Below are 20,004 nucleotides of genomic sequence, written 5' to 3'. Positions count from 1 at the left end.
TAGCCAATTTTAGACACAAATATCAAAGTATTTGTTTCCATAGTGTTTTTAAATTTGGGATAAAGGATTTTTTTTTTTTTTTAATGTGGACATGAAAAGCACCTCAGCTTGTTATCTTACATTCCCCTGACTCACAGGAGTGATTAGCATGCTTCAGTTCACATAGTTTTTGACAACTCAGTGACTTTGTTCCTAGACTTGAGGAATCCTTTGACAACTTTTTTTAAGTGTCAAATCTAGCAACTTTTTTTAAAAAACAACTGGGCATACTGCTTTGTTCTTGCTCTCCATCCACAGGCATTGTTCTGTTCTATTCTGTTTAGTGGCAGTAAACACTAAACAGAACTGTATTATATTTGCATGCTGTTATTTAGTCTGAATCTGTGTATTGTGTGGAAAAAAAATAAGAAAGACATTCTCTTGGCTCTAATTTTCTCTTTGTGTGATCATTTTGACTTATGTGTATTAATTTTGTCAGATGACTTCTAGCTGTAAAATCAAACACACATCCTCCGCCAGTCATGTTCAGTCTCTTAGGATAGAAAATGCCATATCTGAGAATGGCTAATAAAAGGAGAAGATTAGGACGGGGAAAAAACGTAGAGAGTGGGCAGGAGGAAAAGTGTTATGGACAGACAAATCTAAGCTTAAGGTGTTTGGGTCAAATAGAAGATTGAGAGTAGGAAATGAAAAAATGCTGGAGGTGTGCTTGACATCTGTCAAGAATGGTGGAGAAATGCGTTGCTCTGCTGGTGATGAATTGCAAGATTGATTACCAGCAAAGAGATGGGATAATGGGATCTTGAACAAGAAAAGCTACCACTCCATTTTGCAATGTCATGTCATACCCTGTCAGCACCACTTGATTGCAACCAATTTCCCGTTACAACAGGACAATGACCCAAAGCCCAACTCTGAACTATGCAAAAACCATTTCAAGAAGAGCCTGTAAGCTGGCATTTTGTCTATAGTACAGTGGCTAGCATGGATCTCTGAGCTTTTGTGGAAACAGGTTGTCTGCATGCAAGAATTGGCCATCAAACCAATCATTTTGGAGGTGCTTTGACAGACTTACAGCTTGCATAAAAATGGTTCTTCATAATTATCATATTGTATTCATAGATAGATAGATAAATATTTTAGTTTTTTAAACTTTGATTCAAAGCATTTTTGAAAGAATCATATATCTGATCCAGTGGACGAGAATCAATCATGCTTCCTTTCATCTGTTCATCTGCAGGCAAGCATGATTCCTCACTTAATGCACTCTTGTGATTTCTTTCCACCCACTTTGATGTCAGATTGGGATTGTTTACTGTGTATATCTTATTTTTCACCACCAAGAACTCTCTTAAGAACATCCAGTAGTTTTAGTTGACAGTAGATTTTTGGAAAAACTTTCAGGAGCTTTGTCAGTAGCAGAACTATGAATGTCATCCTACAAGCAGACATTCATAGTTCTGCTTTAAACCCAATGTAGCCCACAATATGGCTGACGGACAGAAAAAAAATCTGAAATAATTTTCACGTGTTCACCCTTTTGAATTTATTCCGATTCATCCTGACTCTGTACTTAATAATAAATAACCCAAAACAGTCATACGACAATATATTTACATTGCATGGAAATTGTGAGATTTTTATTTTTTATTTTATTTTATTTTTTATTTTTTGCCTACAGATACATCTAACAGAAATATCAGTAGCTATATAATACTTTAAAATACACCACTAAACACAAACCACTGACTGAATAACATAATTATTAGCAAAATAGGTGAAAGCAGAAGGAATTCTTTGGAAGCCTAAAACATAATTTTGCTAATTTTTTCCTCACTTTGAATCATAAACAGTAGCTGTTTATTTGAATGACTGCATAGCTGCCTTACTTGATTTTTATCATTTCCTTAGTCACCCTTTGTGATTTTTATATTCCAGCTGGCGTGCTTCCACTCGCACATTTTTAATGAATTCAGGAATGTCAGACACAAACATTACTCATGCTGTTGTGCTTCTGAAATATGCTCTGTTGCTTAAGAATGTCAAGATGTGCTAAAATGGTATGAAGTTATGTGTTTGACCTATAGGAACAGAAAAGAAAAAGAAAATGAACCAACTTTTTTTTCCAATAAAGTTATTGATGTGTTTAAACATAATCTGAAATATAGATACACTGTATTAAGTTTAAATGGCACACTGTTGCAATTTTTTTTAAATATTGCTCTGTCACTCTGTGCATGACGAGGCCACATCAGTCTGCCAGAGGAGGCTGAGTCAATAGATAAGGATTGTGCAATATATCTCACCTAAAGTGTTTCCTTGTTTTTCTTTTTCATAACTACTGCTGCGTTGTACCAAACACAACAGGTACAAGACTGCAAATACTTTTTCTTTCAAAAACATCTGAACATAAGGAGAAATGACACTTGGGTTCTCAGTCACCACAAATCGAACATGAAAACACGTAATGAAGGTGGAGAAGTGACAGAAATACGGAGCACCTAAATGCAGATTGATCCACTGAGACTGGAATGCAAATTACTACTAATCAAACTGTTTACTACACCATGAATGGCAAGTGCTGTGCAAGAGGGATAAAAACTGACAGAAGGAAAAGAGTCTATTGTACATTTGGTACTGCAACACAATATGAAAATTTCCCTATTAGCGATCTAAGAAGGATGATAACTATATAACCATTACGTCTTACAATGTCATTAGACCGACCTGATGGTGATGGCTGAAAACCTTGCTACTGTTTTCCTGCATTTCTTGTTTTTCAAAGAAAACCATACTAGGATTAAAAATGTACTTTGTGCCCTAACAAGGATTTCTTTTTGCAGTTACATTTTTTTGCTAGTCTTACATCTCGTATAGATTAGAGATAGAAGAACAGAAATGCCTTGGGGAATTCTTCTGACTCCCCTAACAAGTAACATCCTAGATTAAGTTCACTATACTAAATCGAAATCGAAATTGCATTACATCTCATAATGCTATAAATCAGTGACATAGTCCAAAGCGTTGCTACACAAGAAAACAATTGTTAAACTTTCACTGAATATCTCTCTGGCACAAAATAAACCTGAGAAGTCAAATAAGCCCATTTGTCTCCTTTGCAATATTCTTGTATTCGTTTGCAAATACTCGTGTCTAAAAATGGATTGCTGCCACTTGGAATGCAAGACAGTTGCTCAGTTACACAGTATTGCACTGCATTGAAATGAGATGCATTGTTTTGCTGTACCATCTGCCACCACCAAACAGGTGTGACTCAATTCAATAATAGGATGAGGGAGGCAGTTAAGCATGGACTTTGACAGGACATTGAATATCACATACTGTAGGTGACATTGGCACACTGAATAATAGATTTTTATGGATTGGTTGCTTTTTTTCTCCATTTTTTTTAGGAATGTGATGTAGATGTTGTGTGTCTCACTTGTGTCTTAATGAATCATCAACTGTGTTTCATTTGATGTCTTTGGGATGTACTTCATTATATACAGAGCTAAATCAGTTTGTTTAGTTAGTAGTTGTCAGGAAGTATGTCGTCACAATGTGTCAGCTACATCTGTGTTGCCTTTCTTTCCATATTGTCGTTTGAAAATGGCTTGTCATGCCATCTGTTTGATTACACTGCAGGATAATCCAAAAAATATTGTCAAAAAGCTATGACAGGGTAAAAGCTGCTACACTATCTTGTCATAAACTATGTAATTATATAATATATATGTATATCACTTGCTAGTAATGAAAGTGCATTGTATACAGTCAGATTCATTAATATTTGGACATAATTGAGCAATATCCTCTGAAAATGGTAGACTCTAGATAAAAAAAGATGACTGTAATTCCTAAGCAGTTAATACAGTACTTTTGTTAAAGCTGAATTTTTGCACTTCAATCACATCTTGGTTTTTAGGGTGAGGGTGATAGGGCTCTCTACACCACTGTGATGGTGCACAAAGGCAAAATAATAAGAATTGTGTTATTTTCCAAAAGACCTGACTGCATCTTTGACCAAATTTTAAACACGTATGCCTTCGATATAAAGAAAATGGCATTAGGACTGAGATTGAATGAATTAACTTCTAAATGGATAAACCAATTAAATAAACTAACATAAAACTTCACTGTACTAATGAAAAATATGTCAGCATATAAATTCATTTTTTCATATAAATCCTGTGACACACACCTGCTGTTGCTCTGGTAGCTTTCTGCTTTCTGGAGCTGATTCCTCCGTCTGATTCTGGAAGCAGTCACTCCCAGTCTAAGAGAACAATATGAGGACAATATGAGATGATGATGAGATGAGGAATACTTTATTTACCCAGTCATCCTAACTTTATTTTTTCATTACAGTAACTAAAATGATGATAAAAAAATATATATACCTCTTTGCCAGACAGATCTATTGTATTACAGAGGGTGATAAGCTGATGTAGCAGTGTACAGTGTCCCAGCTTTATGTATTCAGTGAAAACAGATAAATAAACTCACATCAGTCAAATTCATATACCTCTCATTTTTACAAATAAGCTTCAAAGAATCATTGACTTCAACAACCACAGAGTAAGCTGCTTATCTTATTCTCATTATGAAAGAAACATAGCCTTATATGTGAACTTTAAATGTTTAAAAGTGTTTATTTATTAGTCAATTAACAATTTATTATTCAAAATATAAAGAACTTGGTTGGTTGTTTAAAAAAAGAGAAAGCAACTATTTGAAGCTGCTGGTTGTTGAAAATCAATGATTGTTGTGATCTATAATAAGTACTAAAATAGTAATTTATTTACACGAACTGTGATGTTTTTGTTAGTGCTGCCAGCATTAATCTAGTCAAAATGACGTTAACGCCATAACCGCATTAATGGGCGCCCCGTGCATGGGGCTGCATGGCGTCAACACGTTAGCGTGATTAGCTCGTTAACACGTTGACGCCCTGCAGCCCCACTCACGCCCGATCCTCGCTAACGGAGATTTGCCGCATTAATGCAGTTATGGAGTTAACGTCATTTTAACCAGATTAGCGCTGACAGCAGTACTTTTTGTACCAGCTGAATGTAAATCCTTGCTATAAAACATAGATAATTTGTTAAAGTATAGCAAGGCCATCACATTTCATTTTCAAACCAGGGACACACTGCAAGCTACACATGCTCATACAAATTGTCTTTCTTCATTTCCTTCCCGCCCACAGAGAGAAAAGGACAAGGGGGAAAAGCAGCAATGATCATGGGCAAACACGAGTCTCTGTTTCAAATATGTCTCCTCTTATCTGTATCAGCATGTTTCTCCCTTTTCACGCCCCTGCCAAAATTATATAATCAATTATGAGACGCCAGTGAACATTGTTTTTGGCACAATTTCATTAAGGAACGATCTCTTTGACACAGTTTCCACACAGGGCAATTTCCTTCCAGGGCAGCACTCCTCACTATTCCCCTGTCTCCTGTAGTCTATCAACTTATGCCTGTAATAGTTCTTGATAGCCACTTGTCAAAAATCCTTACAGGCTCTGTTCACTTCCTCTGCTTCTTCGGAGCCTCTTGATTTTGACATTGTTGGAAACAGTCTTTTGGAGCCTCCCTCATAGCTGACTGCTCACAGTTGCCCGGACCTTGGAGAAGCAAGTCTCTTGTCTGAGGTACCAAAGTCCTTCATGAAAAAAATCTGAACAGGAGAGGTCAGTGACTGCTCCACGCTCTCCTTCCTCAATAACTGCTGTCAAAGTGTCAATGAGGCTCTGAGTGAAGAGCTCTTTGAAGTAAGTGCGAATGTGCAAATTTTGTCATCACTGCAACTACAGTACTTTCCCATGCAATAGCATTGGAGTTTCAAGGATGTAACAAAAAACATTTTCTTTCTCAATTAATCTTCACGGTATTTTTGTATTCATTATTTTTGCTTAAATGTACTTAAACCGATGTACAGACATGTCTTACAGCCCAAATCATGATTTCAGAATTGCATTTTGTTCGACCCATAGTTCAGTATGAATATCCAATTTAAAATGACAAACAAAAAGAAAAGCACCAAATCAATACTGCCAGTTTATTCAACTCATTAAAATGGACTTCTTAAGCTCATTTACAAATGCACATTTTTATGGGACTCTATTCAAGAAGATTTGCACAATTCACAGATAAAAATAATCCTTATTGATTTTTTACTGGGCCTTGCCGCACTAGCTCAGTTCATCCACTGCCTGAAACAAGTTGTTTTAGCTCCCTTGCACTCATTGAACCAAACTTTCTCATGACAAGCTCCCTGTTGTAAACTGAAGGTTTGAACTGAAGGTGGATCAAGCTTCTGTGCTCATAGCTAAACCTCCGTGACTGAGGGATACAGGCAATAAGTGGGCTGATAACAGCATGTACCCATCTGGGCTGGTTAGTACAGGGCAAAACAGCATTGATCATGAAGGATCCCCACAAAGGTACAAGGCCATCTAACTACCGGCCAATTACCTGCTTTTCCACAACATGAAAGCTCTTCTAAACCATCACAGGAACCAAACCAAGAAAGCATTTGAGTCAACAAATGAGCATAGCTTAGAAAGCCTATGACTCAATATGACACACATCGATATTGTTTGGCACAATGCAACACTAGTAGTACACTACTAATGTTCAACAGGAACTTAGCAGGACTGTGGAAGACCACTGGCAATCACAGAAGTTATAATCAAGAGTGGAATATACCAAAGTGATGCACTGTTAACACTACCGTTCTGCATTGGCTTCAATCCCCTAACCCAGCTTATTGCTAAAAGTAAAAGTGGAGTGATCATCAGTCATCAGCTACATCCTGTACATGGATGACATCAAACCGTATGCCAGCAGTGAGCAAGACATCGAGTCACTGATCCACGTCACTAAGATCTACGAGCATATTGGGATCTCATTTGAACTGGATAAGAAAGGTAATCTAGACTGAAGGGATGGAGCTACAAAGAGTCAACCCTCTCAGGCTCAAATTAAGTTTTTGTTGCTAATGCACAACCAAGTCCTGCAGTGGTACTTCTGAGTAAAAAAAACTCATAAAATATGTATGTGGGGTAATCAAGTTGTTAGTTTTTAACTGTTGCAAATCGGCAACGTCTGCCTCGAGAGGGTTAAGCATGTAGGACCCATAATAAAGAAAAACATAATAGGTCACCTTCAATCTCCAAAGCAATGTAAAACTGTGTTATTAGTCTTCATGTAGCACATGGTGTTCCTTTAGTAATGTGTAATTTCATTAAACCAAATTACTGCTGAGCTACACCAAAACTCCTAACTAAAGATGCATCATTAAGTTGAAACTTGTTGCAGACCTTCTATAAAATTTTGTAATTCATGAACCCACTAAGGACACTTGGAGTAAAAGCGAGTTCTTTGACTTTTGATGAGGGACTTGAGTATGAATTTAGTGAACAATTGAAACTCAGATTAGAGAGGCCACTGTATTTTAATTACTCTAAAGGCTCACCTTTTCCATCTGGCACTCTTTGGCTCCACCATTCTCTCTCCTCATTACACTGATGTTCATGGGTGATTTACTGGCAGTGACAATTCTCTGAACTTTGGAGATATCCTGCAGAAGAAAACAGAAATATAAACTTGGGGTTAAAAACACGTGCAAATAGGTTCATGACATTCTTCAAAAGCAAGTAGTTCTAACACATATATCTTTATTTCATATTTAAACATATATTTTATGTTCAATTTAATTTATTACAAGACAAAACAGACAAAAGTTTCTCAGTATTCCAAAATGTAGGTCAGCGGTCCCCAACCCCCGGGCCTCAGACCGGTACCGGTCCATGAGTCGTCCATTGAGGCTCAGGTGTGAAATGTATGGTTTTCAGGGTTTTTATCGGTTTTCAGCGTTATTTTGTTATCGTTTTTATCGTTAACTCGGTTTTCCTGGGTCTTTTCACGTGTGTTATGAATAAATCTTCTTTTTTTCGGTACTGGTACTAGTTTTATTTTGTTGTATTTATCCGCGACACCTTAAAGGCCGGTCCGTGAAAATATTGTCGGGCATAAACCGGTCCGTGGCGCAAAAAAGGTTGGGGACCGCTGATGTAGGTCATATTTAATATTGCATGGTTGTTCATTTTGTATATTAGGGTTCTATTTAGACTAAAATAGATAATAAATCTGATGCACTGTGTAATTTAAGTTTTTAATTGTTCATATGTACAGTAACTGGATACCTTCATACTTGCATAGTATTGTTAGGATCAGAATATGTTATGACACTAAATAAATAAAGAAATACACAGCTTTTACCAATCTTTCTGAGGTCTCAGATGTTGGACCTTCAAACAAGAATACCGCTGACGTCTGTATAGAAATACACAGACCACCTCAGAGTGAGAAGTAGTTCCAGTTCAGAAGGTAGATTTGGGATTTACTACTATGAGACCTGCACATGATCAACAATGATGTTTCAGTGAAGTGACCCACTGCAAACAGAGCCAAAGCAATTCTGAGATAGAGGAAGGAAAACAAGACGGACAGTCAGAGATGAAAAGGTTTTCTCTGGAGGTAGTAGAGCAATCCATATTGCTACCACCTGAAATGATGTCCGCATAGAAAACATGACTTTTGCAAGGTTGATGCACTTTAAAATCAGTAGTGCAAGAAATGCTCTATGCTTGAGTCCAAAAAGCAAAAAAGCACAAAAACAAACAAAAAAGTGAAATAAAAGTAAATAAAAATGGATACGGGTCTCTGGAGAGTTACATGACAGTCATCATTTTGCTATTGAACATAGCAATTCGTTCAAATCCTGACAAATAATGGTATGGTCTTATGAGAAATGACTGATAACTTCTCAGGAAAAAGCAAAAACCTAGACTATAAACATATTAATGTTCCTCATTATCTCACTAAACTCCTGATGTCATTCGAAATCTGATTTATAGCCTGTTTTTGGATAATATGACTGATCTGGTGAACATTTAAAAATTTTACATACTTGCTTTAAGTAACAGGCACTTAGAAAAAAATTATGAGAAGTGGTTGTGGTTAAAGGAGTAACTGTTGTATATAAATAAACAGACATATAATTTGTTAAAACACAATCTTGCATCACACTGTCAATGTGTTTAGAAGCCAAAAAATAAGCTTACAAGTGTAGATTCTTAGCTTTAATTTGAGAGTACAGCACAAATGGACGAAGGGTTTCTGCATTACATCTCTTTAACATGGCATCCCTATTTTTCATGGGACAAAATATAATTTGACAGTCCACTCAAAAGCTTCATGGACAGTTGCAGGGGATTCCATTATTTCTTCAATAATTATGCAGGTAAAAGTTCTGGAGTTGAAGGAAATGTGGCATTTGGGATCCTCATAATTCGCAATATGAGGATATGACCATGGATGAATTGCATGGATTCTAGTGACCATGGATCACTGAAACAGCAGCATGAATTCTGAAGTATATGCAATAAACAAATACATAAAAGCCTGATCAACTGCAGAGAGCATTTCATTTCAAAAAACAAACAGCAGCTGAAGACGTCTGCACTAAAGGCATGGCAAAGCATCACAAATGAGGAAATCCATTCTTTGGTCATGTTCAGGAGATCCAGACTTCAAGCAGTGTTTAACAATGATTCCAGTTTATCACGTTATAATATTTTCTTTCAACCTCTTGAATACAAGTTCTACAGTCTACATTTGTGTAGATGCAGGCACCATCTTTTCACTCATCATAACATTTTGTCCGGTAAGGACCAAGGGTTGAAATATTAATTAGGCTTGTTATACCAGATCTTTCTCCCAAAGTCTAACTGTCTTCTGCAGATAGTCTTCTGCACAAGGCAAGTACACTTTAACTGGGTCAAAAGTGGTCTCTTGAGAGCGTAAAGCAAGACAGTTGCAAGATGAACATAAGCAATCTTAACCTGTCAATGTCAAACGCCATTCTTATTGTGTCAGCTGAAGCAACATCTTTTTAGGCAGGTTCAGGAGAACTGACATTACTTGTGGAAGTGACCACATTTGGGTGAACATTTCATACACAATTCCCCAACTTTTGACAGCATCTGTCAGAACCAGCCACACTTTCCATTCTTACCATCTGTTTGTCTCTCCATAAGGCCCCTGATTTTTCAGCAGAGCCTTAGTGCTTAAAAGCAGCAGTTTTCCAAGTAACACGTCATAATAACCATCATTTATAATATTATAATATAACATATAATATTATTTGATAAGTTGTTAAACTTTCATAACATGTTAATCTGATGCTAGCAAACAGTTCTCCAACAAATACATACTAATCAACAAATTATTTCTTATTACCAATTTGAATTAATTAATTTTGTAATGTATTCTGCTATAACACCACGGATATACATGAGTTATTTCATTCTGAAGGCATCTGGATATACATAGAAATATATTTATTCAATGATTAACAAAGCTTGTTGTGATAAAGGTTTCAGTGGTGCTCACTGTGAGCCTGCCTTTAACCAAACATGAAGTGAAATTAAGCAAAAGGTGAAAAGACACACAAATATGCCGAGTTGTGATTATTTGCAACTATTATTGAGATTAACTTACCTAAGTGGGTTTTTGGCAACATTGTTTGGGTTTTTTTGCCCTTTGTAGAACACAAATTTGATTCTAGTCCATATCTATAGAAGTTTTTGGATTGTCAGCTCGCTACTGTCTAATCTTTGCCTGGGAGAGATAGATATCCTGTATAATTTTTATAGACAAGGAAACAATCATAAAAGTAAATAGTAAGCGCTTAGAGCAGGGCAATGAAATGCCTGATTTTCCTCCAGCCCAGTACTCTGAGCATCTAAGACATCATCTCCCATTACTTTGATGAAAATTGCATACTATCAGACCACAAGACTTGGCTCTCTCCCCAAGACTGTTAAATATGAAGCAACTTCCACTTCAATCCTGCTGATCTTTGCATCCTCACACTAATGAATCTTTCACCAGAAAGAAGAGCTTTGTGTGTGTGTGTGTGTGTGTGTGTGTGTGTCAGGCAGGGTCTGGGAGAGTCTTATCTGTGGTGTCTAACAGAGCTTAAGGCCCATTACGGTAACTCAAACTACGAGCGTGACACTCAAAGTGGTGTCACAGAGTGCTTGAACAAACATCCCTGCACTTAAGCACTTTAGGTTTCACAACACAAAGCAGATTTTAGTATATATGTGCTGATGAAATTCAAACGCTTCTGATTCAGTTTGTGAATCAGAGGCGTTTGAATATATGTGATCTCTTTATATGTGATATGTGATTACATGTGATCTCTTTGGTGCTATTTTTTGTAATTTTTCACATAATGCAAAGTTATACCGTTGTTGGTTATCCATAGCATTCAGGATACTCCATGGTATATTTTTCAGAACTATTCACATTTCTTTAATTAACGGAATAAACATACACTATTTAAGGTATTTAGGATAGATTTATTTTGTAGACATTCCTAAATTAATTAACAGTACACCATTATGCCAATGCTGTCAGTATACTCTGCTGTAAGGAACTTTTTTTTAACTTATCATGCTAATGAGTTGGCCCTGACACAGTTAAGCTGCTTTTCATTAGACTTGTTTTCTTTCTGAGTGGGTCAGAATCACACAATCTGTGGCCAGGCATCCTTAGAATGACCCGTCTCATAACAGAAACCTGTATAAATACTCATGCGCATTAGCACTTGGTTTCCTGTAGGATAGACCTATAGTAACTAATCCCTTTACCTTGATAGTGTAGCTGGTCTTATTTTATTTGTTATTATTCATTATTTTATGTATTCTTCTTATTTAAAATGCAGAGATGAAGAAGAGCTGGATTGATATTGCGAAGACCTGCGTTGATGAAGAGCACCAGCAAGTACTTGTGACCAACGCCAGGAAGTTATACAAAGTTTTGTTCGAGTAACCTGAGATTTACAGCTAATCACCTACTTCTGGTGAACAGTGAAAACTGACTATCTTGCCTCACTGTCACAGAGTACACACTGATGTTTTGTTTTATTTCACGGCTGCTTTTGTTGTAAGAACTGCAACGTTATTATTATTATTCCACATCTTGAATACAGGATACATTATAATTTTGCTCTCTTATCTGTGTGGTTCAGCAAAAAAACCCAAAACCTTAGCTCAATTTGTAAGCTTCATGTCGTCCGCTTAAGCAGGTGTAAGAGCTGTCAATTACCGCCCTCAGTTGACAAGCCGCCAAAGTTTGAGAGAATGAATTTTGTTTTTGTTTTATTATTTTACATTTTTAGTGAATCTTGAAAACTAATTTCATAAACATTCAAATTTGGTTGGTTGTTTAATAACAGATTGTCTCTTACACGGATTAAAAGATTAAGATTAAGTTGAGGAAATGAAAGACTTGAAACAGCTGCAAAACAACAGGGATCCCTTCTAGAATAAGTTATTTTATGTATTGCACTTCTAAGCTACAATAAGACAATCTTATACATGCCTCAAAACTACAAAAGAACCTAGGGTAAAATAAATAACAATTACACTAACCAAGTGCTTTCATGCTGTTAGATATAACAATGAGGAATGCCAAATTATTCTTAGAGCTAAGTTCTATTTGTCTCATTTGTCTCCTCAGCTGTGGAACATTCGGCTCTTTTATGCCCTGTAAGTGCTACTGTATGTGTTTTTTTCTTATTGCGTAATATGAGTTAAATTTGGCATTGAATTAAATGGGATCTGACCCACCTCTACATATACAGGCGGAGTGGACAGATGGAGCACCCCAGTAATTTTCACTGTGAGGGCACGCTGAGATTTATCAGACAGCCCGTCAAGTGTACAACAGCAACAGGAGATAATGAAGCCAGCAACTGCTCACAAGTGAAGTGCTGCTATTTGTATGCTAATGAAGGGGGAAGTAAAAACTTCATTAGCATAAAAAAATCAACCCACACCTTTCTTGAAATTCCTGTACTTGTCTTTTCTTTTGTATGATGCTGATTTTGCTCCTGTACTTGAATGCACTGGGCTGTATCTTTGAAAGGCAGATATGGGCAAATGCATAGTCAGATGAGATCCTTTTGTTTTGACCAAGGAGGGTGTAAACAGGAAGTGTCAATTATAGAATCTTGTTTTATATGATGCCACAGCAAAGGTACTGCAATGGCACTGGCGTGGATGGTATTACTGAAGCATGATTAAAAAAAAATCCTCTAAGTGGCATGTCAAATCTCTTAGGCACCCACGATAGAGACACAGAGTAAATTGTGACTGCTTTGAGGAGAGAAAAGCCTCTTAAAGCCAGAATTGCTCACCAGTATCATGGCAGATAAGACACAGCGGCGCTGTGGCCGACTTGATGATTTCAAAGTGACTGCAGCTACTGCTTTTCAGAAATCAGAACTAGCACAATCTCTGATTGAGGTTGACATGACTGCTTGGTAGGGGGTAAAACAGCCATGGGTAATATAAAGTATATTTTCAAGAAATAAAAGCGATCTGTATATTCAGCTGTATGCGAGTTATATATCTTTTGGGGTTTTTTCTTGTGCACAGAGCCACAAAAATACTTGTAGGAATGTTTAAAGAACAAAATACAACTGAAATTTGACACTTGTCATCAGTCTTAAAATGTGGTTCAGTAGGAAAACAAGACACAATATCCTCACCGAAAGCATAATCCTACTTGTAGAGTGAATCCTCTTGGAAGTCACCTTGTTTTACTCCTAAAAAGGATTAAATCCTGAGCCCTTAGTTGAGTCTGCTGTGACCCTGACTTTAAGAGGCTCCAAACAAAGACTGTGTCACATTGAGTTAATAATTTTCATATAGAACAAGTCCAACATCCAAAAAACTCCTGTAAAGCCCAAAAATAATAGTGTTTTTCTTCAAAAGCTATAGAACAGAATACAAAGACTGACATAAATATTTAGACTGCCGCTTGATTTAGACATGTTATTATTCTGAACAATCTCTGGAAGTGTGTTTGCCCAACTGTTATATTTGGTAGTAATTATTTCCTGGGCTATTTCTCTCTAGAGAGTGATACTCGGGGCATCAGATTGACAAATAGCCACTTGAAAAGAAGGTAATAATCGCCTAACTCTTAAATTCATATTGCAGACAGTGCATTATGCGTGCTCTGATGTGCGGTGAGGTGAATACTTTGGCACAGAGTTATATTCCATGATGTCACTAAGTTTCTGTGTGAAATGAATTTCAATTTGAAAGTGTTTACACAAAGGGAAGAAGCAAAAAACTGCAGCCTGCTTTATCTTATCTGGAAAGTCAGAGGGAAAATTATACTGCACCATTACAGAAGCATATCCCAAATCCAACTTTCTTTCCACTTTACTTTTGGCTCTGCAAAGCAAACTTATCTTGTTTTTATCCTACTTTTCTCAAGAAACGGTAATATTTGTGTTCGGACTGGGGTTGCTGACAATCAAACTGATTGCATACTGTAAGACAAAGTCCATGCCATTTTCATTACATACAGATACACTACATGGACTGTACAGTTAATCAACATATTACAGTGGGGAAAATAATGATTTGATCCCCTGTTTTTCTATAAGATGGCAGTCTGGTGACTGGCTAGGCCACTCCATGACCTAAATGTGCTTCTTCTTTTTGTTTCTCCAAACACAGTGGGATACAAAAGAGCTTGACTGTGGTTTCACTTGACCACAGCACTTTCTCCCAAGCCTTCTCTGAATCATTTAGATGTTCACTGGCAAACTTCAGACTGGCCTTCTTGAACAGGGGACCTTGCTGGCACTGCAAGATTTCAATCCATCATGGCGTAGTGAGTGACTATCTGCCTTCAGATCGTTAACAAGCTCTTCGCATGTAGTTTTGAGCTGACCCACTACCTTCCTCACGATCATCTTCACCCCATGAGGCAAGATCTTGCAGAGAAGTTCAGACAAAGGGCATTTTAAATTTATTCCATTTCTAAATAATCACACCAGCAGTTGTCCTCTTATTATCAGGCTTCTTCTGATGGTCTGGTAGCCCATTCCAGCCTTGTGCAGGCCAGATGGGCATATAGCCAATCTGTGGGAGCCAGAATTCTGACTGAGTTGTAGGGGATCAAATGCTTATTTTACTCACTGAAGTGCAAATTTGTAATTTGCAACTTTTATGGAAAGTGTTTATATTTCTTGGATTTCTGATTGATAATCTCTCTCTCTTTATTAAAATAAAACTACCATAAGAATAGGGACTGTTCAATTCTTCGAAAGTGAGTGAACTTACAAATTCTGCAGAGGATCAAATAATTATATCCCCCAGTGTATATCTACAGGAAACCCATGCAACAACTGATGTAACTAATAAGACTGAAAAAAAAAACCCCAAACCCAAACAACAATTGCACTTTCCTTTGCTTGGCATGTTGCAGGGCACTATTATTTTGCATACTGTCTCTCTGACACAGTCTGGTGATGTACTTAAATGGAGCACAGTCATTGTTAATGGTATTAATTACACCTGCGCCTTTCCTGATATGGCAAGTCAAAATGTCAGCTGTGAAAAAGGCCCATTGGTCATGCTTCTGGTAACATGAAAGGGCCGTAGAATTACATTTTGTATTCAGCCTGAATTATTCATTCAAGACTACTGTGAATGAAGCTGCCTTGGGAAAAAATCGTTCCAACAATGCAATCAGCCATGATTAGAACATGGCTCCATGTTACAAATGTTGTTGCTCTGATTTCTTTTAATTATAGGTGTAAAAACTGTTCACTGCTAGCACCATTACCTCATTAGAAGACTGTGATTCTGGTTGAATTATAATCATAGAAGTGGAAGCTTAAAATATACTTTCAAGACCATGCTGTACTAAAATCTGTTTTGAAAGTCTCAGAGTAGCACAGATAGTTGATCTAGCAGTTTGATTTTATAACTTCTGTCAGGACTGAATTCATATCAAGACATAAAAGAACAACTGACAAAGATCAGGGTTGATTAGCAGCAAAATCAGGAAAAAAGAAAAAATGAAAATATGAAATAAAAATGTTTTTGTAAGTGCAAGTTTCCTCACCAGATGATGTAAAATGCAAGCAATTAAATACAGTAATTTTTCATATAAATTTCTTATATGTGAAGTTCCCATAATTAGGTATTAGTGTTTCTTAGTGTAATAGTGTTCTTGACTGTTTTAATGTTTTTTTGAGGGAGTTTAAAATCAAGAAAAGTAAACATGCACTAGTAAAAATTAAAAGTAGGATACTGAAAGTTACCATTATTAATCATTCCAGCAATGAGGATGGATAATAATGGTAATAATGATAATAATGGTAATGGATAATAGTGGGGGAAAAAAATCTGCAAATGTGATGGTGCTTGTTTTGTTTTTTTCAGTAACGTAGCATATGTACAGAGTAGGATTTTCAAGAATCCTAAAAATTGTTAATGGGTTGGATACTAATTTGTAACAGTATGACAGCAACCGTGCAATCTTCACCTCTTCTAGATGACACACTGCAGGTGCCTGCACACCGCCCCTCCCCTCACTATCAGCTGAACAACTGAAGAGTAGCACAACAAATCTGGCAAAGCATCTTAACGACTGACATCCCGGTGTTAATGAAGAATTTTGAGAAGATTTGCATCACTTAAGTATTAAACAATTATAATAAATCTTGACCAGTGCACACATTGACGTTAGCCATTTAATTACTATTAGCCATCTGTTAAGTTATCATTAAAGTAGCAGCTAGTGGCTATGGCTAATAATAAAACACAAGGTTAATGTTGGAGTTAGGCAGCAAACATTATCAGTATAGCCCATCTGCAACTTTAATAGATGGTATTAACTTAGCTGGACAACTCAATTACTTGTGCTGTAGTATTGTTCTAATTTTTAGATGTTTATTTCTTAAGTTGTATTTTAAAATATCTAGTCCATCTTTTTGAAAAACATTAAATAAAAAAAATAAAGCAGCACTGCACTGAATTCTGAATTACCTTGGCATGTGGCTGTTGAAAGGTGACTCTAGAGCTGTTGATGAGCGATGAGTATCTGAACAAGTGGGTGGGGGAGGTGGGAAATCTGTGACTGCTGCTGGGCTGGTTGTGCAGGACGGCTGAGAAGCAGATGTGAACTGTGTCCTTCAACGCCTTCATCTGAGACTCCTGTCCCCAAACAAGATTACACACAAACAAGACGGTTTCTGAATCACTCATACTGCCTTCCATCCACATGAGAAATTTACTTAAGCATTAGAGCCATAGGAGGGCATCCTTTAAAGTGATTTCAGAAAAGCTAGAAGGCATCGTTAGGCAAGACGTAAAGATTAAGAAGTCAATAGAGCAATATGAAGTAATGTGTATTTAAAAATAATTTGCTTTTCATCAATAATAATAGACAGGCAAACTATTGGCTTAACTGACGTCAATATCACTTTTATCAGCTCTTTTCTCCCCGTGCAATTTTCACTCATTCAACTTAGCACATCCATAATAATAATAATACCCCCACAAAATAAATCTGGTGCACGTGTTCAATGTGTTGAAGCTCAACACTGTGATGGGAAAATTGCTATGACAACCATGATATTAAACTTCTGCACTTAACCTTCATCATTAGATATCCACTCTTTAAAAAAGGTCTTTATGCAGACTAATATTACTTCACATAATTTATTCATTCGATCATCATCACTCATCGGCGATACCCCGTCCCCTGTGTTATTCACCTTATCCAGTGCAGTCTTCTCCAGTTCTTCCTTGGCCACAGTTAACTTGTGTTCCAAGTCCATTAGCTGCTGCCCCTGCAGAAACACACGAGTTTTGAATCAGCTGAACCTCTCTCTTTGTACTGTGCAAGTAAAGCATTTCTCCAGATCCACCCCATATCTTCAGCAATATCGATAACAAAAATCTATAGCACAAGGGATTGAAGCTCCTCTTTGTTATTTTGCAGATCATCACTTTTGTTTTTACTTTTTAAAATATCTGTTATAAAACCTGACACGCACACACAAGGACACACAGATACATGCACACACATCTAATTCAATCAATTTGCATTCAATTTAAGTTTTACATTTTATTTTATCCTAAATTGACCTTGGAATGTATATACTTAATTTTTTTCCATATTAATCTACAAACAAAACTCCACAATGACAAAGCAAAGGTCATTGTTTTTGGACTGTTTTGCACACTTTCCTAACAATGATCACGGGATGCTTGATCTGAGTCCACCTGTGCCTAACTGAATTAATGGGATATAACTATATAAAGTTTCACAACTCATTATGTATGTCAGAGTGATAAACTGAGATGAGATTGAGTGAATTGTTTATCAACATTGGTACTGCTCCTCAGCTATACACAGTTTTTTGTGGCAAAGGGCCTTGATCAGGTGACCAACCAGGAAGCACGGTCAATGTGATAGGCATCCCAGCAATCCTTTTGTGGAAATATTTGTTCTTTTTTATGGATGGTAGGAAGCCAATCCTCCCTGTATCACAGCCCACGAGGAGTTTCCCATAAAAACCTTAAAAAAGTCTCCAACAGTAAAGGTGAAATCCTTTAGTCAGATGGCCACAGTTCCAAAAAGCTTGTGTGAGCATCACTTCATTGTTATTATCCCAACAGTCATCGCAGTGTCAGCAACACCACGCTGCAGGGATGTTTTTCCACAATATGGACCAGGAGACTAGTCATAAAGGGAAAGATTAATGTAGAACGACATGAAGTAATTCTGAAGAGACCTGAAAATACAAGTGTAGGATTCACTCTCAAAAATGCCAGAAGTGTTTTAGCCAGGCACTAAGTGAAAGTGAAGGATCTGAACTGAAAAGGATACAACTGTCCTTTAGATTTAATAAAACACTAAAAAATCTGTTGCTGTGTTTGTCATTGTAGAGTATTTTGTGTTGACTGGAGCTGAAAAACAAAAACAAATGTATTCATAAAATGCTTTATGAGTCTGAAACGTAAAGATATCAGATACAGTGGACACAATGCTCGAGCACTGAACAACATGTGGATTGGACAGTACTCAGAGGACTCCTTGGGATTATTAAAACTGATCATAGGGATCTCAGTAACCTTCCTAACCAGTGATAATTAACTAATTAATCTGACAAAATCTTGGTTAAGTTAAGTTTTTGGTAAAACGAAACCTCTAGTCTTTTTAAAGCATTTTATGCACAACCTAGAAGTCATATGAAACCATATAAGCATGAGTTAATTCACAGCAGCACTGAAAAGGATTACATGGATTCTTGGATAGAAGAATATTTTAATGTTGTCATTTATAAAAACAGACCCTTTAAAACCATCAAACGTTAATCCTAGGACTGAACAGCACACACAGAAGGGCTGGTTTTAGTAAATGAACCAATGTAACTCCTTATGATGATCAACAGAGCTTCTTCTGAGAAGTCTTCTATTATTGATAAACTCATCCACAAGAAAAAAAAAGAAAGCCGTGCTGGGATCATTTGCATGCAGCCTGTGTAAAACCGGCCTTGGTGATGGACTTTAAGCCATAAACTTTTATCGGATGTCTTTACTTGCCTCTGGAAATGATAAACTACAAAGGCTTATATTCTAAAATATCCAAGGCCAGGTAACCCAACAAACAGCAACTACAATCCCTCTCAAGTGTATTAAATTTTAGCGAGTGGTGATGTGACTGATTGATAGCTTTTGGTAAGCATTATCAACTTGTGGTGTGTGGTGCCTCGATGAGTGTTCTGAAAAAGCTTGGAGGCTTGGCATGTTCACTGATTTCATCTCATTTTCATGTCAGTTTCTGCCAGCAAAGTGGTTATTTTAATGATGAACATGTCTGTCAGTTCTACCACTCAATGGGGCGGTAGAAACTGTGTTTAAGTCCTTTCTGACAGATGAGTCGTATAGTAACTCTCAAGGACAGAGCAACAATCAGTCCTATGGGTTTTCACTGAAGAGTCAAATCTCACCTTTAGAAGTTCACGTAGTGGGAGTTTTAGTCAGATGGAGTTCTAAGGTAATCAGGCACAGTTCATGGCCACAAAGCTTTGTAAAAGCCTCATAAA

The 20,004-nt window shown here is 36.9% G+C and overlaps 1 protein-coding gene across 2 annotated transcripts in view; it reads right to left on the bottom strand.

The window, feature by feature from the left end:
- The window catches only part of luzp2 (leucine zipper protein 2), a 139,550-nt gene that overhangs the window by 1,846 nt on the left and 117,700 nt on the right, over positions 1–20,004 (bottom strand). For both annotated transcript variants that reach the window (XM_063471533.1, XM_063471524.1), the window contains 4 exons: positions 17,668–17,742; positions 16,937–17,104; positions 7,483–7,587; positions 4,202–4,276 (listed from right to left, as the gene is read on the bottom strand). In XM_063471533.1, the coding sequence (XP_063327603.1) occupies positions 4,202–4,276; positions 7,483–7,587; positions 16,937–17,104; positions 17,668–17,742 (423 nt within the window). The remainder of the gene's footprint in view (positions 1–4,201; positions 4,277–7,482; positions 7,588–16,936; positions 17,105–17,667; positions 17,743–20,004) is intronic.

Source organism: Pelmatolapia mariae, linkage group LG1, assembly GCF_036321145.2.
Source record: "Pelmatolapia mariae isolate MD_Pm_ZW linkage group LG1, Pm_UMD_F_2, whole genome shotgun sequence".
Lineage (NCBI taxonomy): Eukaryota > Metazoa > Chordata > Actinopteri > Cichliformes > Cichlidae > Pelmatolapia > Pelmatolapia mariae.
Note: the sequence above shows the minus strand (reverse complement) of the source record. Positions and strands in the feature narration are given on the sequence as shown.